This window comes from Hemiscyllium ocellatum, chromosome 28 (assembly GCF_020745735.1).
Source record: "Hemiscyllium ocellatum isolate sHemOce1 chromosome 28, sHemOce1.pat.X.cur, whole genome shotgun sequence".
In the NCBI taxonomy this organism is placed as follows: domain Eukaryota; kingdom Metazoa; phylum Chordata; class Chondrichthyes; order Orectolobiformes; family Hemiscylliidae; genus Hemiscyllium; species Hemiscyllium ocellatum.
The window spans coordinates 29,061,967-29,089,071 of NC_083428.1; the positions used below are offsets into that span (position 1 = coordinate 29,061,967).

The window sequence follows — 27,105 nt, forward strand, 5'->3', positions numbered from 1 at the left end:
GTGGTAGTTTCTGTAAACTGCTTGGCAGAATATACTGAGAAATATCTACGCCAGACTGAAATGTGTAAGAATTACTGAAATGTTTTATTAGCTAATCTTTACTCCTAATTTGTTACTTGTACCTGCATTAAGGTTCACATGTTCTGTTAATGATGCACTAAATTATTACTTGATCCTGCATATATTAGATAAATGAATTCCCATTCTTGTGTTGGTAAATCTCCCTTTATTATTTTCTACATACACAGTGATCTGCACATGTAGTTAAATGTGCTTACTCCGTTAAGACACTTTGCTCTGCCAGAATCTCTATGGCATAGGAATGGTGCCATTGTGGTGACCATAGCTGCCTTCTAAGCAGTTGACCTGGATTTGATTTCTGGCCACTGCAGTGTTGTGTTTTTAAACTGATTTTCAACAAGAAAACACAAGATAAAATGAATGAGATCAGTCTTGACTTGTTCTGATAGTACACAAGCGTTTCATTCTGCAAACAGATACATCAAATTATTCCTTGTTTTTCGGAGTGGCATGGTGGCTCAGTGGTTAGCACTGTTCTCTCAAAACGCCAGGGACCTAGGTTTGATTCCAACCTTGGGTGACAGTCTGTATGGACTTATACACTCACTCCCTATCTGCTTGGGTTTCCTCCCACAGTCCAAAGCTGTGCAGGTTAGGTGAAATTGCTAATAGTGTTCAGGGATGTGCAGGCTAGGTGGGTTAGCCATGAGAAATACAGGATTACTGGGACATGGTGCATCTGGATGGTGTTTGGAGGGTCGATGTGGACTCAATGGGCCAAACGGCCTGCTTCCACACTATACGGATTTTGATATTCGTCGTATCATGCTAGTGCTTTTGCAGGTGCTGCTCCCCACTTTTCTTCTATATCCCATCATTACCAATTCTGTGGGAGTCTGTGTTGCTGTATCAAAGTGCAGCATTATATACATGTTACATTCTGGAGCTTTATGAATAGTGATAGTATTTTTTTTAATTAACCTGTTCAGAGATGTTATACATCTCTGGAGCAGATGGAACTTGAACTCAGGCCTCTTGGTCCAGGGGTAGGGAAGTTATTAATGCACCACGAAAGGGACCCCCATTGATAGTGATCATGATGGTTCCAACTTTATTACAATCACCCGCTGACCAGGAATATCTTGCCTGTTGTTTTTTTTTCAATAAACACAACTGTGTTTTTTTTGGCTAGATTAGATTAGATTAGATTACTTACAGTGTGGAAACAGGCCCTTCGGCCCAACAAGTCCACACCGACCCGCCACCCACCCATACCCCTAACCTAACACTACGGGCAATTTAGAATGGCCAAGTCACCTGACCTGCACATCTTTGTGACTGTGGGAGGAAACCGGAGCACCCGTAGGAAACCCAAGCAGACACGGGGAGAACGTGCAAACTCCACACAGTCAGTCGCCTGAGTCAGGAATTGAACCCAGGTCTCAGGCGCTGTGAGGCAGCAGTGCTAACCACTGTGCCACCGTGCCGCCCATGGTGGCACAGTGGTTAGCACTGCTGCCTCACAGCGCCTGAGACCTGGGTTCAATTCCCGACTCAGGGAACTGACTGTGTGGAGTTTGCATATTCTCCCTGTGTCTGCGTGGGTTTCCTCCGGGTGCTCCGGTTTCCTCCCACAGTCACAAAAATGTGTGGGTCAGGTGACTTGGCCATTCTAAATTGCCCGTAGTGTTAGGTAAGGAGTAAATGTAGGGGTATGGGTGGGTGGCGGGTCGGTGTGGACTTGTTGGGCCGAAGGGCCTGTTTGCTACTGTTTAAGTTTCTGATAAAATATCCGTGACAAAAAATCCCACTTTGATCAGCATCTCATCTTCTAACTTCACTCCTTCAACCACCAATGCACAGAGACAGAAGTACGTATCACGACGGACTGTGGCAACTCACCAAAGTTTGCTCGACATCATCCTCCAAACCTGGGATTTCTATCACCTAAAAGATCGAGGGTAACAAATGCATGGAACACCAGCACCTGCAAGTCCCCCTCCAAGCCACACATCATCCAGAATTGGAACTTTAACCTGGATTTTGGGGAATTCAGGGACATGACAACCCTTTGCTGTTGCAGGATTAAAATCTTGGATCTCCCTTTCTAACAGCACTGTTGGTACACATTCATCCGAAAGGGACCGTGGTGGTTGAAGAAAGTGGCTCACCACCACCTTCTCCAGGTCATTTAGGGATAGGCAACAAACACTGGCCCTGGCAATAACACCTACATACCATGGAAGAAGGAAAACACTACGGACATATTACTGCTTTCAAGAAGGGAGTCAAACATAATCATTATCTGATCAAACCCTATAATTTGTAAGAACCAGCATTGTTACCATCTCTGAAGTAGTAGTTTCCTGATCCGTTAGCAATACTTTCGTGCACAGAAACAATGCTGAAAAAAAATGCACTAATACATTACAATGTTAAATATTGTGGAAAATATAAACACCTAGCTTGTGTTAATGATTTAGAAACTTACAGAAAAATAATTGTTTCAGTTCAGAGGAATAATTAAATCAAAGTGATTAATCTAATATACCAGTAAATTACCATTTGTCAATGTGTACCCTCACTTGAACAATAGTGTACACTCTATATGACAAAACCCTCAGTACAATTGTACCTTGCAATAATGAAATTCGAACAAGCCTGCAGTTACTGCCCTCGATGTTATACAAGTGCAAATTATGCACACATTTCTGTTTCTGATGGGTTAACAACTTGTATGAACATATTAAAAGTCCATTCAATAAAATCAGCAAAAATAAAATCCATTTTTCAGTATTTAAGAGCTGATTTAAGCAGATTTTATATAATCCCACTCTGATGTTATTGAATTCCATAATTTGGCAAAGCAATTTTGGTACTCTGCAAAGAATAGCTTAAATTCAAGTTCCCTAATGTTATCCCTTCAACAAACTGGGCCCTGCTTAGCTTCAATGTCTTGCAGATATTTTAGGTGAGATATTGACATCAGGTAGGACTGAGATTACGATAACATAAAGCATGATATCTTATTGGTTTGTCAGAATGAAGAACCACGAAGTAAGGATGTTTTTGAAAAATCTCAATCAATCATATTTGTAATTGATTAAAATATATATTACTGCACAAATAAAGCAATTGTAGAAATTCTGTTGAAGGTTGAGAGCACATCATAGGGTGTTTGAAATGGAGAGAATTGTTGTGGTTCTGTTCGCCGAGCTGGGAATATTGCAGACGTTTCGTCCCCTGTCTAGGTGACATCCTCAGTGCTTGGGAGCCTCCTGTGAAGCACTTCTGTGATGTTTCCTCCGATAGCCAGACTGCTGCAACCACTAGGACTCATAACAGCACACAAACCAACAGCCACTCTCAGACAACAACTCACCAGAATGAAGGACCCAATACCCAGCATGAGCAAAACCAATGTAGTGTACAAAATCCCATGCAAGGACTACACAAAACACTACAGGAAGACAGCTAACGATCCGTATCCATGAACACCAACTAGCCACGAAACGACACGATCAGCTATCCTTAGTAGCCACACACGCAGATGACAAGCAACATGAGTTCGACTGGGACAACACTACTATTATAGGACAAGCCAGAGAACAGTCAGGGAATTCCTAGAAGCATGGCACTCATCCACAGATTCAATCAACAAGCACATCGACCTGGACCCAATATACCGGCCACTGCAGCGGACAGCTGGAACTGACAACCGGAAGTGGCAGATTCAAACCACGATAAATGTCGGAGGAAACTTCACAGAAGTGCTTCACAGGAGGCTCCCAAGCACTGAGGATGTCACCTAGACAGGGGATGAAACGTCTGCAACACAAATTCCCAGCTCGGCAAACAGAACCACAACAACGAGCACCCGCGCTACAAATCTTCTCACAGACTATGGAAAGAATTAATGGTCCCAGTGAGGCCCACCCATTGTGATTGAGTCCCAATGCATGTATTACAGTATTTGATTAAATCAAGAATGATGTTGATCCTTTCATTTTTCAGAAAACATGTTGTACAATAAAACTCTGAAGAGTTGTAACTCTGCTGTAGACTCCAGGTGCATTCGCTTTTGCACAGCCGATACCCCAGCTTGTAATTCCAACAAGGAACCACTTCCCTGAGGATTCTTTGCAAACCAATGAGCCACCTGAATCACCCTGTAAAGACAAAGCCATTATTACTACACAAAATGTAGGAGAAAATGTCAATCACTGCTCACATGCTGGGTTTTTACCTCATTTTAACACCTACAGTCAGGAGCTGCTTCAACATCTTGATGCTTTTTAACAAGTGACCAAGTCATTAAGGGGCACTGGATATTGATTTGGAGAGTAACTGCCAATGGAATATTGTCTTTGCATCATTCACTGAATACAATACTGTTAAAATTGAACCAGTCCTGTATGTTGCTGTTAAAATACACAACTTTAATCATGTTAAACTAACCATTTAGCCATTTATCTGAGTCACCTGATTGTGACTATGAAGATACACAATATCAAAGTTCTATGTTTGACTTAAAGGGGCTCAAATAAGGCCTGAAGTCCGATAAGTTAGCACTAATTCTGTTGACAGTCATGAATAAACAACATCATATCTAATAGCCCACATACCAACATTCTCACTTAATCCCGCAGTTCCATTGACACGTCCATTCACCAAATTCCTCATCCTAACCTTTCCATCTTTTCACCATAAACCTCAAAACATTTACATCCTACCATCTCTTGCTTTTCCTCTCTCTCTAGAAACAGTCCTAGTCTCATTTGTTTCATTGTAATTCTCTGATTTAGATTTAGGTTAGATTCCCTACAGTGTGGAAACAGGCCTTTTGGCCCAACTAGTCCCCACCGACCCTCTGAAGAGTAACCCACCCAGACCCATTTCCCTCTGACTAATGCACCTAACACTATGGGCAATTTAGCATGGCCAATTCACCTGACCCCTGCACATCTTTGTGACTGTGTGAGGAAACCAGGACACCCGGAGGAAACCCACACAGACACAGGGAGAATGTGCAAACTCCACACAGACAATCGCCCGAGGCTGAAATCGACCTGGGACACTGGTGTTGTGAGGCAGCAGTGCTAGGTATAAATGTTTCTCTGACTTTTCAGATGTGAAACTGATGTTCTGTTCAGGATGTAATAAAAATAAAATTCCCATGGCTTTATTGAAAGAGGTACAGACAGTTCTGTTTTTCCAGGTTAGCTATTATCACTTTGCCAATAATTAAAACAGATCATCTGTTTAAATATTCATTTGTCAATTGAGGGATCTTGACTGGGCAAAAATTATGTAGGCAGATGCAGCAACAACAATAATGATACTTCAAAATAATTCATGACCCTTTTCTTTGTGTGATGCTATTGGCCTATGGCAAAAGGTGACCAAGGGCAATAATGCACAGGCTGGCATTTTGTGTTTGTATAATTAAAACACATCATTGTTGTGCAAATGTGATTCATCATGTGCATATCACTGACAGTACACAAACACAAGACAAAAGTGAGGACTGCAGATGCTGGAAACCAGAGTTTAGATCAGAGTGGTGCTGGAAAAGCACAGCAGGTAGGGCAGCATCTGAGGAGCAGGAAAATCGATGATACAGGCAAAAGCCCTTCATCAGGAATAGAGGCAGGGAGCCTCCAGGGTGAAGGCTCCCTGCCTCCATTCTTGATTAAGGGCTTTTGCCCATAATGTTGATTTTCCTGCTCCTCAGATGCTGCCTGACCTGCTGTACTTTTCCAGCACCACTCTGACCTAAACTCAGTGCACAAACATTGTTTACAACAACATATAATATTTATTAACTGTCCTTTCTTTACTTTCTACACACAGCCTGAAGGAACAGATAATGACCTTTCAGCAACGGCTGTGATTTGCTGTTAAGAAATCTGGAGTACATTAATATAAATTAATTCTTTCTTTCCGTTCCTTCTTATGACTAATGTCCTCACTTTTAATTTAAATCTCTGGATTACCAAATATTATTTGAGTCTCAATATTAATCTAATGTTCCCAGGATGAACATGGTTCCTTTCTCTACGCATGATATTATGCTCCATTGATACAGTATCCAACAATTAGTTAAAATCAATGCTTCACTGTTAACCCATGAAAAAAAGGTAAAGCGTGTCCAGGATTGATAATGTTATTTATTTTTGTTCTTGTTGTACACTCAGTCACTGATCTCCCTTACATTCCTCATACAGCTAGAGGGATGGACATCCAATGCCCTTCTGCATTATCTGCAGACTACAAATTTACACTGTTCAAAAGTCTACAATATAAAAAAATACATCAGATTCAGCACCAAAAATTAGTGAAGCATGTGGAACAACCTGTACAGTCCAGGTCATTTGTTATCTTTGCCAACTCTGTGAATTCCATCATTACCCTAAGCTGCTACATTTCTCAAATTGTTAGATCCTTGACAGCTTACCTGGCAGGTATCCACTCCTCCATTCAGTCTCCCAGCACATAACATTCTGGGAGTGATCTGTCTGCCATACAGTTCCAGACATAAATTGTCGCTGAACAGATTTACTTCAGCTTTCTGCATTAAATAAGACAATAAGCCTGTATGGAGCAGAGAATGCAGTGATTTGTAACAAAAAATTTCTGGACCATAAATTAAGTGATTAAGGGTCTTTTTGCAGAACTTCACACTACAGCATTTTTACAGTAAGAAGGGCAATGCCACATTTATTACAACCCATCATAACATTTAATGGAAGTACCCATTTATGAACATTTCACTAGATGTTTCACTTGTAACAGCAAGCAGTATACATTTTGGAATTTACTTATTCCCGTCTCACTCTCACCCTTTGGTCACTGACCATATTGGCTTTTGTCAAGAAACATCTTGATATTAAACTTCTTGTCCACGTGTTCAAATCTCTCCATGGCCTCATCCCTCCCTATCTCTTTAACCTCCTCCAGTCCCATAATCTCCGAATAATCAGCACTAATCAAACTCTGGCCTCTGATGTATCTCCACCTTTAATTATTCCAAGTTCCCAGTTCTTCCATGGCTTCCAGTTCTTGAACACCCTTCCTACACCTCTTTACTTTGTTTACATCCTTTAATATTCTCCTTAAAACCTATCCTATAACTAAGCTTTTGGTTATCAGCCTTAATATCTCTTTGTGTGGTTCCATGTCATAATTTGTTTTATACTTTTACCAAGAAGCACTTTGGAACATTTCATTCCTTAAGAGTGCTGTATAAATATAAATATCTGTTGATTTACAACATCCTGTAGTGTTTGGCTTGCACTCAATCATCTGAATTTTCTGTCACTATCAACTTTCTCTTCCTCCAGGCTACAGAATCGTCAAACTGTCTTCCTCCTCTTCCCACTCTCTGCTCCCTTCTCCCATTGTTGATCCCTCCTCCCACGGAGTTCACCATTCTGCATGTGTGCTTTAGCAATTACTTCTGCTGATGTATTTTCCCTTTGCTCATAGCCTGCTACAATAATCTTCCTTTCTCTCTCTCTCTCTCTCTCTCTCTCTCTCGGGCTTATTCCTTTCTCTTGCTCTCTGCTTCCCTCTCATATCTACCCTTTTCCTCTTGATCCCTAACTCTCATTCCTACTATTCTTCTGCATATTTCTTCTACTTTCACTTTCTCTCTATTCATGTACAAGTTTTAAAACAAAATTCCTCTCTTAAATTAACTTGTTTTTTTTGTTCTGTTTCATGATCTGTGTTTTGCTCCCTTCCAAGCCTCACTACTCTTGCTTCTGGTGCCTCTGTTTTCCTCGCTCACCTCTCTGTTTGTCTCAGAATTGAATGACACTGTTTCTCTGTTTTAAACTGTGAATTTATGAGCCATTTGCGAGCAATAATTGCATACAATGTAATATAAAGCTCAGGCAAACAGTTTGATGTAATTTTGCTTTGCCACTTACCCCCTACTGCTGTGGTGCCCCAGCCTGTTACATAACATTTCATTCCCTCTGAGAATCTGTGGGCAGGTGTTGGTACACAGGCAGGCTGAATGACTTCAGTAAAGGCCACAGGCTGAGACAGTTCCAGTAGGGCAATATCATAATCCAGACTGTAAGTATTGAAGGAGGGGTGGGTGATGAGGCGTTTAAAGGTCACTTTAGTGCCTCGAAATCCCATGCGATAGAGTGTTCCTAGGTAACCGAACCAACGATGCACATTCTTCTGACTTTGAAAGGAAAGTTAAATCAAACGTCTGTTTATGGTTAAGTAAACATTCACACCTTATAGAAAACCTAATTATTTTAAATATTTCATACTTCCATTGTATCTTTGGTTCCTCTCTATACCTCTCTTAATAGGTTGGGATCTTTACCTTTCAGAGTTTAGAAGATTGAGAGATGATCTTATTGAAATATAAAATCTCTACAGTGTGGAAACAAGCCATTGGCCCAACAAGTCCGTACGGAATCTCCAAAGAGTATCCCACCCAGACTCATTCCTCTACCCAATACTCTACATTTATCCCTGACTAATACACCTAACCTACACATCCCTGAATACTATAGGCAATTTAGCAAGGCCAATTCACCTAACCTGCACATCTTTGGATTGTGGGAGGAAACCAGAGCACCCAGAGAAAACCCACACAGACAGACAGTCACCCGAAGCTAGAATCAAACCCAAATTCCTGACACTGTAAGGCAAGGGTGCTAACCACTCAGCCACCGTGCCTATAATGTCCTGAGGGGACTTGACAGAATGGATGCTGAGAGAATGTTTCCCTTTATAGGAGAGACCAGAATTAGGAGACACAGGTTTAAAAATAAGATATCTCCCATTTAAGACAGAGATTAGTAGAATTTTTGTTCTCTCAGAATCATTAGTCAATGGAATTATCCTTCCCAGAAAACAGTGGAAGCTGAGTTATTGAATTTATTTCAGGCTCAGCTAGTTAATATTTTGATGGACAATGTATTAAGGTCAATAGGTGGCAGACAGAAAAGTGGTTCTGAGATCAAAACCAGGATGAGTCATGATATTCTTCAATGATGAAGCAAGCTCAAAGGGCTGAATTGCTTACTCCTGCTGATCTGTTTGTGTTCCCAATTTCAGATTCCCATCAATACACAATAACTTGTAATGTCCTGACCTAAAAAGAATCTATTTGCTTCAACTTTAACAAAATTCAACGACTCCACCACCATTGCTTTCTAAGGCAGTTTCAGTCATAAAACTGGGAGAAAACTAAATTCCTAATCTTTTTCCTAAAAGAGCAACCCCTAATTCTGTGACTGTGTCTCCTAGTCATAGAGTCATAGAGCATGGAAACAGACCCTTCAGTTCAACTGGTCTATGCCGAACATAATCCCAAACTAAACTAGTCCCACCTGCCTGCTCCTGGCCCATATTTCTCCAAACCTTTCTTATTCAAGTACTTATCCAAGTGTCTTTTAAAGTAATTGTGCCCACATCCATCATTCCCTGAGGAGGTTCATTCCTTATACAAACTAATTGCTGTATAAAAAAAATTCCCTCACATCTTTTTTAAATCTCTTCTCTCACCTTAAAAATATTTTGAAATCTCCCATACTCAGGAAAAGACAACTACCATTAACCCTATCTACATCTCTCATTATTTTATAAACTTTTATAAGGTCACCTCTCAACCTCCCATGCTTCAGTGAAAAAGTCCCAGCCTTTCTTTATAACCCAAGCTTCCTGACCTGGCAACATCGTGGTAAATCAATTTTGAACCCTTTCTAGCTTTATAATATTCTTCCTATAACGAGGTGACCAGAACTTGACAGAGTACTCCAGAAGAAGTATCACCAATGTCCTGTACAACCTTAACATGACTTCCCAACTCCTATAATCAAAGGGCTGAGCATCAAACAATGTTCTCACTCACTGATCGTCCTTTCCACAGTCACTTTGTCAGAAGCACTCTGGATCTTATAAACTTCAATCAAATCACTCCTTGATCTTCTAAACTCTAGTGTAAGCAAGCCCTGCCTGTCCATCTTTCTTCAAATTCAAAGTGATCTTTCTAAGTATCAACCTCATAAACCTATGACTGCTTCCAATGCATTTACATCCTTACATATTTAAATAAGTCAAAACTACATACTGTTCAAGATGTGGTTTCACCTATGCCCTGTATAACTGAAGCATATCATCCCTTTATTTTTAATTCCCCTTGTATTAAGGTTTATCATTCCATTAGCCTTATTAATCACTTGCTGTACCTAAACACCAAATGTTTGGTGACCAGACAAAACCTAGATCCTTCTGTACCTCATAATTCTGCAGCTATGCACAGTTTAGGTAACACTCTGCTTTTTTTTATTGTTCCGACCAAACCTCACATTTTCCCACATTATGTTGTAACTGCTAGATTTTTGCCCACTCACTCAACGTATCTATTATCAGTCTGCATCTTTGTTGTGTTAACAATGCTGCTTGGTATTCAATCTATGAAATGTGACACTTTTTAACAATTTAAACAAACCATGTAAAGCAAATACCAATATAATGGAGTTAGACAGCAACTCAACAATACTGTAATCATAGACGAGTCTGTATGTATATGTTTGCCTATTACAATGAGAAGCTGTGCATATTCTGTTCTTCTGAATGTGTATGTTTCACTAGGTGGCTGTGAGTATACACTATAATGAGTGCCAATGCACACAGATCTGTGTGCATGCAGAACACAATGTTTACAGAGAGTGTGTGGATTGCTGAGTGTGTGCACATGGCTATCATTGGATTTGCTCATGCTATGGATGAATGTGCTCACTGCTATGGATGTGTTGACCATTATCATGTGTTTGCATGCATTCAAGTCACTTAAAAAAGTGATATCATCCTGTCTGAATCAATTAGTACACACAGTCCCCTGTTACTGGCTGAAAGCTGTTCACGTACAATAAAAAGCAATGAGCAGCAGTGACCACCCAGTTGGGTGATATTAGGGTTCCACCACACACATGTCCGTTGTGCAGTATCTGCAAACTGATCTGCCAAGGAAATTCTCCAGCGGCACTGTTCACTCCTCCCACAATCCTACTTCCGACCATCAGGGGTGCAGTTCCACAATCTATAAACAAAACTGGGCTCAGTTACAGAGATCAATGAACTATAAACCTCAACTGAAACATTTAGTACCAGTCAGGTTGAATCAAATATCAAAACAAGGTCCACTGATTTTACCAGTTTGTTAAACCTTTAGGCAATTGCATGAGAGAATCTCTGTTGCTAATACATATCATGATCAGTGCTGTGGCATGTCAGGTGATATACCCAATGATATGCGTGGGCATTATGCTTGGTTGTATGCCTGCTGATGGGCACAGTGGTGTACTTGAGAATGTTAATTTATTTTGAGATGTACATAGTAGTGTGTCGATAATCTGTATAGCTGTACATTGGTACTATCAGTGTTCATTCTGCTGTTGATGTCGTGTTAATGGCAATGACATTCACCTTGTGAAACTTAATTGTCACTCTATTGTTGGTTATGTTCAAAATGTACATTTTTTCATGGTGGCTTTCATGTTCCAATTGGGTTCAGGCTTTAAACATTATACTATGTAAAAGACTGAGTGACGGCCATGTCTGACAGGAAATTACAGTATATTATGTAAAATGGGAGCAGGTGTGGTAAAGTAGAGCATGGCAATCATTACATCACAAGCAAAGGTAGCCCCTCTATTCATAAGAAGATGAAGACAGAAAGCAGGACACTTCAGACTTGTTAGTTTAATATGCCATAAGGAAAATGTTTGACTCAATGAAGAGTTTATAGTAGACTATTTAGAAAATCTCAATGCAATCAGGTGGAATCAATCTGGTTATGTGAAAGAGAGATTATGTTGGCTAATTTATTAGAATTCTTTGAGGCATTTGTAATTACATTTCCAAAAAGCTTTTGACAAGGTGCCATATCAAGGATCACTGCACAAAGTAAAAGTTCATGGTGGAGGAGATATTAGCATGAAGAGAAGATTGAGTAGCTAACAGGAAACAGAGAATAGGCATAAATGGGTTAAGGGAAAGTTGTCATGAATGGAGTGCTACAAGGATCAGTGCTGTAGCTTCATTTATTTACAACGATGGCTTGGATGGGGGGACGAAATGTAGTTGCTCATCTCACAAAGATAAATAGAAAGGTACATTGTGAGGAGGCCTATAGATTAGATTACTTACAGTGTGGAAACAGGCCCTTCGGCCCAACAAGTCCACACCGACCCGCCGAAGCGCAACCCACCCATACCCCTACATTTACCCCTTACCTAACACTACGGGCAATTTAGCATGGCCAATTCACCTGACCCGCACATCTTTGGACTGTGATGGTAAGTAAGTGGGCAAAGACTTGGAAATTGATAGTAGAATATGGGAAGTGTGAACTTGGCCACATTGGCAGAATTAGCAGAAAGAAAACAGCATTTTTTTTATAAGTGGAGTGAGATTGTAGCTCTCAGAGGTACAGAGAGACCTGAGATTCCTATTAAATGAATTACAAAAGGTTAGGATACAACACATCCATCTTAAGATAAGCCAAACAGAGACACGCACGAGAATTCCGAGAAGCATGGCATTCCAACCAGAACTCTATCAACTAACACGAGTTAGACCCCATCTACCATGCCCTGAGAAAAAGAACTGGAAATGACATCACCACAGGAGATGACATCACCAACCCAAAGAAACCCAATCATATAAATAGAAAGCAGGAATCATGTACACAGCTTCACCTGAGGCCCACTGAAGATGTTACCTAGTAGGGTGATGAAACGTTTCAGAGGGTCATGAGTATATGGAATTATCCTCCCCAGAAAGCATTTTGCAGGGTCATTGAATATGTTTAAGACAGAGGTAGATAGGTTCTAGACTAGAAAGGGAATCAAAGTTTATTGGGTCAAGTGGGAAAGTAGTCTTGAGGCCACAATCAGATCCAGCCATGATCTTATCAAATGAGCAGGCATGAGGGCACAATTTCTGTACGAACGTTCAACCACACATTAAAATGATGAGTTTTTAAAAACATTAAACTTTCCTGCTTCTGATGCTAACAAACATATTATAAATATCCAGGTGTCTTATTTTATGATTGAGTTATTGACTGAGTTTCCCAATAATTTCACAGTTGTGGTTAATACAGTGTGCATGGGTGAGCAGTTGTCAATGCAGCCTGATAAGTCTTTCTCAAGAGTCGTGGAAACCTATTGTGTGACAGGTTTAATGATGGGCCTTTGTTATCACAAACAGACCACTGGCCCCAAATCATAATTACTTTCCCTCTCCTCAGAGATGGAAGTAACTGTACTCACTGCAGTTTGCCTCATCAGATCCTGTGACACAGTCTTTGACGCCATCACACTCTGCATTGTGCTTATCGATGCAACTGCCAGTAGAACACTTGAAAGTAGAGGCTGTACAGGGAACTTCTACAAGATGGGGGAACACTATTAGTTTGAGGTTTAATGCAACATGTAATCACTATGTTCATCACTCCCTTTGTTGACTGCCAGTCATTGTGTCCGTAATCAGGTACTCTCCCTCCATACTTAAACTTCAAGAAAAGAGGGGCAGTTGAGCGAGAATGAGAGCAGTCTCTTTATTCTTTGATGGATTTTGTCTGATTTCCAATTCCTCCTTTCTCCTCCTTTCCAGAAGGCACTGACTCTTGATGGGGTTCAGTTTAAAACACTCCCACCCCAGCTCAATCCACTCCACCCTAATTCTTCCACTCACATGAGTGGCTATCACTGTTGATCCTAATCTTAGCCTTCTGCATTGTGCACACTTTAAATTGAGGCTAGGACAAGGGTGGGGCTGAAAGTTTGGAGAAGAGAAACTGGAGATTGGTCGAGAAAGAGATGGCGTGATGGCCAGTACTGGGTTTTGCAGAGCTATCAATGTGGTGAATGGGAGCAGTGCTGAGAGACAACCAGTCAGTAACTGAGTGGACGAAACCTGAGATACCATGAAGAGTATTCAGTGGAAGATTGTTTCCACTGATGGATCAATGGGGAATGAGAGAATGGAGACAAGGGATTTTCACTTGCACTCAAACAGGATCTCTGTTACATGGAGGTGATGCAAGAAAGCTGAATACAGAGCAACTTCATGACTCAGTGTCGAACTCAAAAGGCCTGATGATAACTGCACAACTCAGGTGCTTGCGAGTTTTTTACTTGTTCTGCAGAAAAGCTTTTAAACATGATCAGAACGCTTCTTTGCATGTTAAAATTTATTCAGTGCTGATTTGACACAGCTACCAGGGTTCCCCAAACACTGCAAATAGGCTACCGAATCATAAAATTATTACAGTATGGAAACAGGCCCTTCGGCCCAACATGTCCACACCAACCCTCCAAAGAGTAACCTAGCCAGACCCACTCCCCTACATTTACGCCTGACTAAAGCACGTCACCCTATGGGCAATTTAGCATGGTCAATTCACCCAACCTGCACATCTTTTTGAAATGTGGGAGGAAACCGGAGCACCCGGAGGAAACCCATGCAGACACGGGGAGAATGTACAAACTCTACACAGACAGTCAACCGAAGCCAGAATCAAACCCAGGACTCTGGCACTGTGAGGTGACAGTGCTAACCACTGAGCCACCACATTCGATTCACTGATACTTCACCAGCACCTCAAAAGAAAATTTCATATAGTGATCATAATGAGGTCAGCCAGATCGACCTCATAGAATAGGAGTTCCCCAAATGGGACTGTTAATTGTCCAATCAGGGAGCCCTGGCTGATAGACAAAGAGGGAGTGTCAGCCATTCTGTTAGCTGACTTGGAATGAGGCAATACTAAAGTCAAAGACTGTTAAATGAAAAGGTGACTTGGTGGTGGAATACTGGTCTCTGGTGAGTTATTTCACATTTCATTAAGTAACATTCTCCTGCCTTCTCCCCAGAACCCTGTTTCTTTTCAAATAATCATCTACGTCCGCTTTGAATGCCTCAACTGAACTTGCCTTTCCAGCAGTACATTCCAATCCTAACCAATCACTGTAGTTTTTTTTCCTAAGTTTGTTTTTCGCTTCTTTTGCCAATTATCTTGAACATAAGACCTCTTTCAGAAATGAGAAATTTCACATTTTGTATTCTGACAAGACCCCTCACGAGTTTGAACATTTCTACCAAATCCCCACTAGCCCATTTTTCTCCCAGGAAAACAGTCCCAACTTCTCTAATCTCATAGAATCCCCACAGTGTGAAAACAGGCCCTTCAGCCCAACAAGTCCACAGCGACATTCTGAAGAGTAACCCACCCAGACCCATTCCCCCTCCCCTATATCCCTGACTAATGCACCTAACCTACACGTCCCTGAACACTATATGGGCAATTTAGCATGGCCAATTCAGCTCACCTGCATATTTTTGGACAGAAAGGAAATCTACCTTCATAACTGAAGTTCCCAATCCCTGGAAATATTCTTGGGAATCTTTCCTGCAAGATTGCAGGACAATGGATCCAGTAATTGGTTTGTGGCTGGGGGTTAGCTCAAACGGTTAGAGCATGGTGCTAATAATGCCAAGGACATGAGCTCAATCCTCATAATGTTGCTGGCTGTCAACTGAGACTAAAATTTTCTTGGTGAGCTGAAGGGCCTGTTGCTGTACTGTTTTATGTGTTGGACCTGTTTTAAAGGCAAAATCCAGTCCAACTTTTATTGCCGTTTGTTTGAATGACTTTTGTTGAAGGTGACCCGTGTCCAGTATCAGGATTTCAGTTCATGCGCACTATTTCAACTGAGTTTGACCCACAAGCCTGCTCTGCATAGCAATCAGTAACACTATCAACGGAATTTGGAGAAGAAAGCTGCACATTTGAAATCAGAAAATTAGTACGAGGAATAATGTGAGGCATGACAGGCACTGGATCAGTAAGACCATAAGACCATAAGACATAGGAATGGAAGTAAGGCCATTCGGCCCATCGAGTCCACTCCGCCATTCAATCATGGCTGATGGGTATTTCAATTCCACTTACCCGCATTCTCCCCGTAGCCCTTAATTCCTCGTAGTAACCTGATCTTCACACACTGTTAAGCAACACACACACACACACACACACACACTCTCGGAACACCCACCTGCTATTGCTTTAGGGGCAACAGTGCTTGTATGTACTGAAGCTGTCTGTTCTGTATTGCTCTCTCCCGGAGCAGTAATTACGTTGGTCTGGAACATTGTGCTCTGGATCCAGTCTCGGATTGCGGTCACTCGTGTGTAGCCACCAGGTTTGTTTGGTTGGGCACAGCCTTCTCCCCAGCTCATGATACCAGCCAGGAACCATTTGCCTGGTGACTCCTCACAAACCAATGGTCCACCAGAATCACCCTGACAGAAGGAAACACAGTTCCAGGAATCATTACACCTCCTTAATTTTCCAATGTTAGCCCCGGCTCACCACCCCACCACCCCCCAATTTTAAAACCTAAAAAATTAAAGTAATCTCAGACACCAGCAAAAATGGAACAGAAACAAAGCAGCATAGTAACAGTCCATCAATAATCAATAAGATTCACATTTTATCAATCAACATACAGTACATCTTATAAATGTGAAAATCTACATTTTAAAGAACTTCATGACAGTATTGTTATTCTTTGAACTCATAGGTTTCAGGCAGGTTGTCTATATTTCCTAGTCTAAGCAAACTCAATTATGTCCTTCCCTCCAACAATTCTCACAGCTACATTGTAATCAATCCCTGTACATCCCACCCTGCACGTACACCAAACCTCCCAACATTACTCTCCCCTTCACACGCACACGCCAACTCTTCTTCCAACACCTCCCCCCACCCCAAACCTTCAATGACTCAGTCAGCAACCCCTCTTCCTCTTTTGGTGAAGTTGTCAGTATCTATGAAGCAGAGTTGCTGGTAAGATATAAGTGAGGTAAGCAGCCAACATAATGGAGTCACAGGTAGACAGGATTCTGAATGAGGTATTTGGAACACAAGCCTTTATTGGTCAGTGCACTGAGTATAGGAGTTGGGAGGTCATGTTGTAGCTGTATAGAACATTGATTAGGCCACTTTTGGAATACTGCATTCAATTCAGGTCTCCCTCCCATAGGAAAAATGTTATGAAACTTGAAAGGGTGCAGAAAAATTTGTAAGCATGTTGCCAGGGTTGGAGGGTTTCAGCTATAGCAAGATGCTGAATATGGTGGGGTTGTTTTTCCTGGAATATTAGAAGCTGAAAGGTGACTTCAGAGAGGTTTATAAAATCATGAGGAGCATGAATAGGGTGAATAGGCAAGGTCCTTTTCCCAGGGTAGGGGAGTCCAAACCTAGATGGCATTGATTTAAGGTGAGAGGGGAAAGATATAAACAGGACCTAAGGGGCAACTTTTTCCATGCAGCGGGTAGTGCATGTATGGAATGAGCTGCCAGAGAAAGTGGTGGAGGCTGGTACAATAACAACATTTAAGAGACATCTGGATGAATATATGAATGGAAGGGCTGAGAGGGAAATGGGCCAAATACTGGCAGATGGGACTAGATTAATTTAGGATAGCTGGTCGGCATGGACGAATTGGACTGAAGGATCTGTTTCTGTGCTGTACATCTCTATGACTCTATAATAACCCCTATCAGTACACCGAATTTTCAGGAGAGTCAGGCAACCAAAGATTAAGGAAGAAAGCTTCTCGACATCTATTTGAATGTTTCAAGATGAGATTGATTATTGAACAATATCCATTATCCAGTGAGAGAAGGAGTTCTAGGAAAATGGGTAAGAATAAGGAATATAGAGAGGCATGTGGTAGAAGATCAGGAGCTCACTGTTACAAAGCTAACAGCATCATTCATTTGACACAAATGAAGGGAAGTTGATGCCACTGGGAATAGTTCGTAGATCAAGTGTACAAAATGGCAAACAACAAATTGTTCAAAACCTTACAAATTTACTTCAATAACCTTTCAATAAGAAGTGATAAGGATCTTCTAACACCATTGAACTCAGCAATTGCAGAGGCTTACCCTCATCTCGTTTTCAATTAACATCACGTTGAAAACTAAGCTTCACGGCGCCACCTCCTGGCATAATCTGTACTGCCTACAAACATTGGTGACTTTAGACAGGACTGAGCTGCTTTGCCTCAACCTTTCTTCTGGGCGCTAATTCTACGTGTTTAACGCAGCAAAATCATACCTGCTGGATTCAAAATTCAACAACTTCTACTGAATCTGCTAAAGTCACAGATACATGTGTCCTTCCCCGACTACCTCAGCAAAAAAATAATCCAAAGATAAATACATTTCTGAGAGTGAGGCATGTCAGAATGAGACAAATGTTCTTCACTTGGACGGAAACTGACTGGCAGTATCTCCACAAATGCAAGCCGCCTTCTTTGTCTTCTCCATTTTTATATTTCAAACTTTTACAGGATACATGAATCAGAAACAAATATGAATAAATAAGCATGAGACCAGTTGTATCAACAAGGTTTTAAAGTGAACAAGGGAATAGACCTTGAATAAAAAATGCCATGGATGAATGACATTGGGGCATGACAAATACACACACACAGTGAAGGCAACTTAAACAAAGGAGTCATACATGAACTATCTACTTCCAAGAACCATATTTTCGCCAGGTGTGTTTGAAGCTTTCAATATGTTATTGCAAAAGACAGTTTTTAAGAGAATTCTTTTTATTTCAAAGAAATAACAACTGATTATAGCTCAATCATGTCAGATAAGAGATTGCAAGGGCAATCGTGAGCTAGGATAAAGTGTGATATCGGATCATCATTTCTATCACTGTCAATAAAAATTAAAATAGGGAATGAAGAGATATATAACATAGAATTCCATGCAGTGTGGAAGCAGGCCATTTAGCCCATCAGGGCCATACTGCCCCTTCATTAAGGATTCCACCCAGACTCACCCCCTACCTCATCCCCATAACCCTGCATTTACCATGGCTAATCCACCATGTCTGCACTTTCCTGGACAATTTACCATGACCAATCCACCTCACCTGCACATCTTTGGACTGTGAGAGTAAACCAGATCAGCCGGAGGAAACCCACACAGACCTGAGGAAAATGTGCAAACTCCACACAGACAGTCACCCAAGAGTGGAATTGAACCCAGGACTCTAGTGCTGTGAGGCAGCAATGCTAACCCCTGAGCCACTGTAATTGAAAACAGAGTCACTGTATTAAAGTAATCCATTTTAAACTATCATTCATCTACAGTAAAATCACCCTTTGGTTTGAAACTAATTCAGATAGCTGAGAAATAGTCAGAAGGAGGAGATGGAAAGGTGAAAGAAAACACTATATTTATAGAGCATCCCCATTCCAATTCCAGGATGTCGTAAAGCCAATGAAGTACTTTTAAACCGTGATCAACATTGTAATGTAGGAAATGTCAGTATGAACAGAACAAGCTCTGATAAACAACGATATAATAAAGACCAGACAATCTATTTTTAAAATGCACTTTGGAGGGAGAAACATCAGGCAAGTTGTCTTCTGCTCTAAATTAATGCCAGTGGATCTTTTGCACACAAGAGGACAAACAGGGCTGCAGCTTAATGTCTCACCTGAAAGATGGTATCTCGACAGTACGGCACTCACTGCAAAACTGTCAGCGTTTTAAAAACATTTTGTGAATCCACAACTTTCTGACTCCGAGACAAGATTGCTACCCACTGAGTAACAGGGAAGACTGGAAATAAAAGGGTGACAGGAGGGAACGATTGATGGTGGAGGAGGATGAATGATGGGAGAAGGCAAATGGTAGTGGGGGAGGAGGGGAAATAATAGCAGAGGACCATTAGTGGTAAGGGTGAGAAGATGTGAATGTGGCAGGATAGTAAGGGGGGAAGGATGTTAGGAGGGACCTGATGCAAGATATATTACAGTACTTGCCAAAATAAATGAATGTGATGACATTGAAATGGTAAACAAATCAGACTGGTTTATAAATCTGTACAAATGGGATTTTGTTGCTGGTTACACATGTATTGCAAATAACACTCAACCTTTCATCATGTCAGGACTATTGCAACCAGAGAGAAATGTTCATCATGGCAACCTGGGCTAGATTCAGCTCCTGGCCTCAAAGGTTAAAGGCAATTTTTGATCCAACTCATTCTGAGGTCTGTGTTAGTTTAATAAATTCACATGTGAAAATAAAAACAACTCTATTCAGGTCCGATATCCTAAGACGGTGGTGGCAACCGTAGACTTCCATTTGATTAATGCTGGCCCATGATTGTTTTAACAAAAGCACTGTAGTGAGTAGTTATTACCTTCTGAACTATAATTGACCAGGAATCTCTCCTGTTCTAACCGCCTATTGTCAGATATATTAGGAGGATTCACAGATTGAATTGACAGAATTGTCTGGCCACATTACGAACACAACTCCCACTGAGTCTTGAAGTGGGATCAAACCAGAAGCTTCTCGTTTAGACATAAGGGCACAAACTATTGCCCTGCAAAGTCTCCTCGATCAACAATTACAGCGGCTTGACAAAAATGAATTACTTTTGGATTGGGAGCAGACTTTGGGAGAAAATCTGTTGAACTGGGCCACAATACTGACCTGACAGGAATCCGCTTGGCCATTTAAAAATCCAGCACAGATCATTTGCGGCGTCACTGGCTCACTGTAGAGTTTGACACATTCACTTTGATTGAATATCTGAACAGTAGCTTTTTGTAGAATGTTGGGTAAAGAAACTGTGACAGAAATAAGAAAGAGCAAAGGGTCAACTCTGAGGCATCATCAACAAAATCTGAGGAGGTTAAAGGCTAGGAATTCTGCTGGTGTACAGTATGACATTTGATGCCTGTACCAGAACTTGGAACACTGCTTCTATGATCAATGCAGTTCATTGACACAATGTTCTATATCATGTGCTGGAAGCTAGTCAAAGCTCTGGGCCACAAAATCCAAACTTCAGTGTTTGTTACCATAGAGGGGCCACTTAATTTTCTCAATTAGGTAGGAATATGTCACAGAGACTTTTAAATTAGATTAGATTATTTACAGTGTGGAAACAGGCCCATTGGCCCAACTAGTCCACACCGACCCGCCGAAGCACAACCCACCCATACCCCTACATATACCCCTTACTTAACACTACGGGCAATTTAGCATGGCCAATTCACCTGACCTGCACATCTTTGTGACTGTGTGAGGAAACCGGAGCACCCGGAGGAAACCCACGCAGACACGGGGAGAACGTGCAAACTCCACACAGTCAGTCGCCTGAGGCGGGAATTGAACCTAGGTCCCTGGCGCTGTGAGGCAGCAGTGCTAACCACTGTGCCACCGTGCCGCCCAATTGGCCACAAATAAATATTTGCAATTATATTTGAAAAAAGTGGTGGTTAAAATTAACGCAGGCCTCTTAAAATTTAGATTATAAATGAAAATAAAGAAATAGCTTTAATTCCAAATAACTGCTTTGATTCAATTATCAGAGCTGAGCTAGAGAATGATATACATACCAAGGAAACTAGTACTAAAGTAGAGAACAGGACTTCGCTAAAATTAACAAAAGCCGAGGACAACAATTAGGAAAACAACAGCACACAAGGAAAATAAAGGATGGTGTCACCTCAGGGTTTTAGAACATTTCAGGCGCCCTGACATAACCTTCCAAAATTCGATTAATTCAGACAAAAGATGAGGGAAGGAAACTGGGAGTTGTAAACTGCAATTGGGAATTTACTTCTTGCAAAAAAAAAGATTTTTAAGTAGATTGTGAGTTGTTACTGAATAGGCAAGGTCTGTTGAATGCAGTGACCAACTGGATTCCGTGAAGATCTGCCCCATTTAAATAGTGATAGAATTCTTTCAGTTATGACACTGAGTGATGACAGCTGGCAAGCAGCACCAATGGACAATGAGTAGGCTGTTCCGAGAGAGAGTGAGATCCCCTCCTTAGTCCAACAAACAACTTCAGAAACTGGAGCAGAGTTAGAACCTGTCCACTAGACAAGACACAAATCAGGAAAATGATGAAATAGTCAACCCTTGCATTGGTCGGTGCACCTTCAACAGTGAAGCAGCTTGTCACCATCCAGGATGAACTTGATTGGCACCACATCCACAAATATTCAATCCTTCCACCCTTAAAGCACAGTGCCAACAGTGTGTGCCATCTACAGGATACACTGCTGAAATTCACCAAGACTCTTTGAAGCCATGACTATTACCATCTAGAAGGACAAGGGCAGTTGATACATGGGAACACTACCATCTACAAGTTCCCCTCCAAGCTTCTCACCATCCTGACTTGGAACAATATCAGCATTCCTTCAGTATTGCTGGGTCAAAATTCTGGGATACCCTTTCTATCAACACTGGATGTAGCAAATGGACCTCACCAGTTCAAGAAGGCAGTTCATGACCATATTTTCAAGGGCAACAAATGATGGCCCAGCCAGCAATGCCCACTTGTCTGGACGGATAAAAGGTAACTTGACAGTCCAACGTCATGTCAGGATCAGACTTTGTCACACGATGTTGTGCCTTGTTAGTTATTATTGTATCTGCCAATGAGTGGCACAAGCATCATTCAATTATACATCTTAATGAGTGTCATGATTAAGGGGAGTTCCTATTGTTGCAAAATGTATAATGTATCAACATTAAAAAAGGAGCTCAGCAAATTATGAACAATTTCAGAGGGCAACACTGCAGTTGGACAGAACCAGCTCCCTGCACAATAGATCCACCATATGCTAAGTTCCTGTCGAAGCAAAGGAGGAAAGGAACTTTCACATGTACAAGTCAAGGGACAGTTGATTGCATGTCTACTTTGAAGGTCAACTGAACAATATCGCAACCCATATCTGATTTCGGGAAGATCACCTGAAGGGGTCTGAAAGGTTGAGGGTCATTAGCAATTTTAGAATTTTTCTTTGAAGAACAAAAAAGAACAGTTTTATAAATAAATTATCTCCACACCATTGTTTTCATTCAGAGCTCCCCATCCTGAGATGGTGCAGTTCTTTCCTGCGTGGAAGTTATGAACAGGAGATGGTAAACACGCAGGCTGGATTAATCTGGAGAATGATATCGAAGTAGTTAACTCCAGCAGAACCACATCATAGTTAAAAATAGATGGGTCAAATAATGGATGAATAATGATCCTCTTCAGTTTCTTTTTTACTGTTGTAGAACCTTCACCGTTTCTGTAGATAGTTCCAAGGACTGCCTCCCAATCATCTGGATATTCAAAGCTGCAAAGAACCGAAACAGAAAGATGATTCTTGTGTCTGCATTACTGATTTATCACAGGATTTATTATTCTTCTGAGGTCAGTGACTGTCAATGGCTTATGGTTGTGTAAATGTTGATTGCCAACAACTGAGGTACAATTTACTGGCTGTCAATTCCCACTGGGTGACAGATCCCTGGGTGCTGACACCTACTGGCCTACAGATTCCTGGGTGCCGACACCCAATGGGTAAAGATTTGGATCCTAACACCCATAAAGTACAGTGTCCTGGGTGCTGTCTCTCACTGTGGTACAGTTTCCTGGGTGCTGACATTCACTGACTATCCCTGGAAGACAATATCTTGGATATTTATTTGCACTGGGTTAGAGTTTTGCATCCTGACACCCACAAGGTATAGTTACCCTCAGTAATTAATTTCATTTAATATAAATTCCAAATTTCTTCCCAATAGCACAAGGCATGGAGACCATTTACAGTTTCTACTGCCAGCTGGCTGAGATCAGCAGGCACTGTGATTAAAACCAGAAACTCTCTAACTGCTCATACTAATGTGAAATACCGTGGATGTTGGAAATCTGAAACAAAAAGTGTGAGAAGACTTCAGTAAGTCAAGCAACATCCGTGGGGAGAAACAGAGCTAACATTTTTGGTTCTTGAACTTTCATCAAAACTTAGTCTCTGGCTCAGTAATATACAGATCAGGATTAGACTCCAGAATGACCTGTTATGGGTCTATTACCAGAGAACTTTATCAGCTAAACATTGAGCTCAAAGCCTCAAAGTACCATTTGAGATATTAGTCAAAAGAACCAGACTAGAATGATTGGGTCTCACCGACTTGGATGTGTGTCTAAATCAATCAACGGTGATCAGTCCAAAGGACGCCGCTCACCTCATAAAACAATGAGCTGCCGAGATCAGCCATGTGCTTCCCACAACTGTGGCCCCACATTCATAGCCAATGCCAACTATATGTAGACTGACTTGCCATGGAATTTCCCCAAAGGCAGCTTCGTTGCCCCCAACAATTCTGTTCGATATCAAGGGGGTACCACAGTCTGTAAAAGAAAACATAAAAGATCTTCATGACCAAACATCATTGAGGTACAACAGTTGAATTAGATAGTTTTACCCTGAGTGTTCTTTTGATAATGACAGATTAGATGTCCCTTGTGTGTCACATGGATTCCCAGTTTGGCCAGTGTGGTCTCAGGCACCGAACTTATTCGGAACTAATAAGCTCACTCCATCCAGATCTCAGCCAACAGAAATCTCAGTGAATGTACAATGCATGATCTTTAACGTCCATTTAGCTCTGTGATGTACCTGACTGCTGGAGTTCATTACAACAGTTGAACATGTGTTGCTGGTTAAAGCACAGCAGGTCAGGCAGCATCCAAGGAACAGGAAATTCGATGTTTCAGGCATAAGTCCTTCATCAGGAATGAGGAGAGTGTGCCAGGCAGGCTAAGATAAAAAGTAGGGAGGAGGGACTTGGGGGAGGGGCGGTGGAGATGTGATAGGTGGAAGGAGGTCAAGGTGAGGGTGATAGGCCGGAGTGGGGTGGGGGCGGAGAGGTTAGGAAGAAGATTGCAGGTTAGGAGGGCGGTGCTAAGTTGAGGGAACCGACTGAGACAAGGTGGGGGGAGGGGAAATGAGGAAACTGGAGAAATCTGAGTTCATCCCTTGTGGTTGGAGGGTTCCCAGGCGGAAGATGAGGCGGTCTTCCTCCAACCGTTGTGTTGTTATGTTTTGCCGGTGGAGGAGTCCAAGGACCTGCATGTCCTCGGTGGAGTGGGACCGGTGGAAGAGTCCAAGGACCTGCATGTCCTCGGTGGAGTGGGACCGGTGGAGGAGTCCAAGGACCTGCATGTCCTCGGTCGAGTGGGGCCGGTGGAGGAGTCCAAGGACCTGCATCATTACAACAGTGCAGAGAGAGCTTTACGCTGTACCTAATCTTCGCACGACTGAACTAAGAGATTAGCGAGTGGAAGGAGCTGCTGTTTTTTTCAATAGATATTTTAATTGAAAATTTAACATGTTTTTGCAAGTTTACAAATAAAAAAACACCCCAAGAATAAACATTGATATACAATTAAATCTTAAATAAATAATAACCAAAATCTATCAAACAAAAAAGAGATATCAAGAAAAAAAAGACAAAACTCAACTAACTGCTAATCTAACCTATAACTAACCAGAGTGTATGATTAAATCTCTTACATTACTCAAGGAAAGAAAAATAAATGACAGATAACACAGAAATTGAGTAGCAAAGTATATGCTCGGAATGCATTAACATCAGATCGTAACAAAATCCGTGCGGGGTTCCTCTCCCAAGGGACCCCGGACCAGCCAGGGTCGCTATTTCAATTAGATAAAAGCCCTTGTTAGAATGGCTGAAATATCTGTATTTGTGTAATTCAAGAAGGGCTGCCATATTTTATGGAATAATTCGGTTTTTTGGTGCATCATGTTTGTAAGGAAGTCAAGGGGAATATATTCCATGATTATTCTGTGCCAATTCAAAAGTCCAGGAGGGCCCTCAGCCACCCAGTTTACCAAAACATTTTTCCTTGCACAGAAAGAAAGAATGGAAAATAATCTCTTCCCGTGCACATCCAGGGAAAGTAAGCTCAAAAAGCCCAAAAGGAGAGATACTGGATCCACTCTAATTTCCGTTCCCAAGATTTCTGTCAGAGCATTTGGTACTTTAATCCAATATCTACGGATGTTATGACAGGTCCATAGGCAATGTACAAGAGTGCCCACCTCTATTTTCCATTTGGGACACATTGGAGATGCTCCTGCCTTAAATTTTGTCAATCGGTCCGGTGCTATATGGGCCCTGTGAAGTATCTTCAACTGAATGGCCTGAGTTCTGTTGCCAATGGAGATTTTTCTGGCACTTTCCCAAATGTCATTCCACATTTCTATAGAAATTTCCAGTCCCAAATCCTGATCCCATGTTTTAAGCAGATTGTCCATATCTTCTGATACTTCATCATGTATTAAATGATAAAGAGTGCTGACCCAAAGGTCCCCCATTGGCCATAACACTCTATATTCTCTGTCTGATTTATAAAGACTATCTAATAGTGTAGTCTTCTTCTGTATGTAATCTTGAATTTGGAAGTATCCAAAGAGATCACTGTTAGGTAATCCAAATTTCTGATGCAGCTGTTCAAAAGACATCAGGACCCCTTCCTTAAACAGATCCCCGAAACAGGAGATACCCCTGGATCTCCAGAGTTTGAAAGTGGCATCTGTAAGCCCCGGTTGAAACCCCTATACCCCCACTACCAGAGTATAAGGGGATGTTTTATGTGAATTGCCCTCATTTTGCCACATTATATTCCAAGCTTTAATTGTATTTAGTATTATAGGATTTTTACAGTGATCCATGATGATTTTCCTCTTGTCTGAAAATAAGAGGTTAATAAGTGGGCATTTTACTTGAGAAGCCTCGATGTCCAGCCAGATTGATTGTGGATCAGACAAGACCCAATCAGCTATGTAGCTTAATAGGGAACTTAACTGATATTTCCTAAAATCTGGGAAATCCAGTCCTCCCCTTGACTATGGAAGCTATAGCTTCCTCAGGCTAACAAGGGGCCAGCCAGCCATACAATTTGCGTAGTGCCAACCTCGCAGCATCACCGGAAGCATTCTCATAGGAGACGGGGCAGGATATTCATTTTAATTAGTGCTATTCTGCCTAACCAGGAAATTGGAAGGTCTCCCCATCGCTGGAGGTCCTGCCTTATCCTCTCCAGTAAATGCACAAAGTTAGTCCTGTATAGCTGGCCAAATGCTGGGGTGATAAAAATGCCTAAATATAAGAAGCCCTCCAGG

At 41.5% G+C, this 27,105-nt stretch overlaps 1 protein-coding gene across 2 annotated transcripts in view; it reads right to left on the reverse strand.

Annotated features, from left to right (window-relative positions):
- Window positions 1-3,834: 3,834 nt before the first annotated feature.
- tmprss9 (transmembrane serine protease 9) overlaps window positions 3,835-27,105 on the reverse strand; it is a 38,484-nt gene continuing 15,213 nt past the window's right edge. Inside the window, exons 5-13 of one of the 2 annotated variants that reach the window (XM_060846210.1) lie at window positions 24,143-24,308; window positions 22,976-23,250; window positions 20,600-20,736; window positions 16,119-16,365; window positions 13,332-13,448; window positions 10,924-11,095; window positions 7,956-8,221; window positions 6,479-6,615; window positions 3,835-4,190 (exon numbers count right to left, since the gene is read on the reverse strand). In XM_060846210.1, the coding sequence (XP_060702193.1) occupies window positions 4,032-4,190; window positions 6,479-6,615; window positions 7,956-8,221; window positions 10,924-11,095; window positions 13,332-13,448; window positions 16,119-16,365; window positions 20,600-20,736; window positions 22,976-23,250; window positions 24,143-24,308 (1,676 nt within the window). In that variant the 3' untranslated portion in view covers window positions 3,835-4,031. The remainder of the gene's footprint in view (window positions 4,191-6,478; window positions 6,616-7,955; window positions 8,222-10,923; window positions 11,096-13,331; window positions 13,449-16,118; window positions 16,366-20,599; window positions 20,737-22,975; window positions 23,251-24,142; window positions 24,309-27,105) is intronic. The other variant, XM_060846211.1, reaches the window with a different exon arrangement.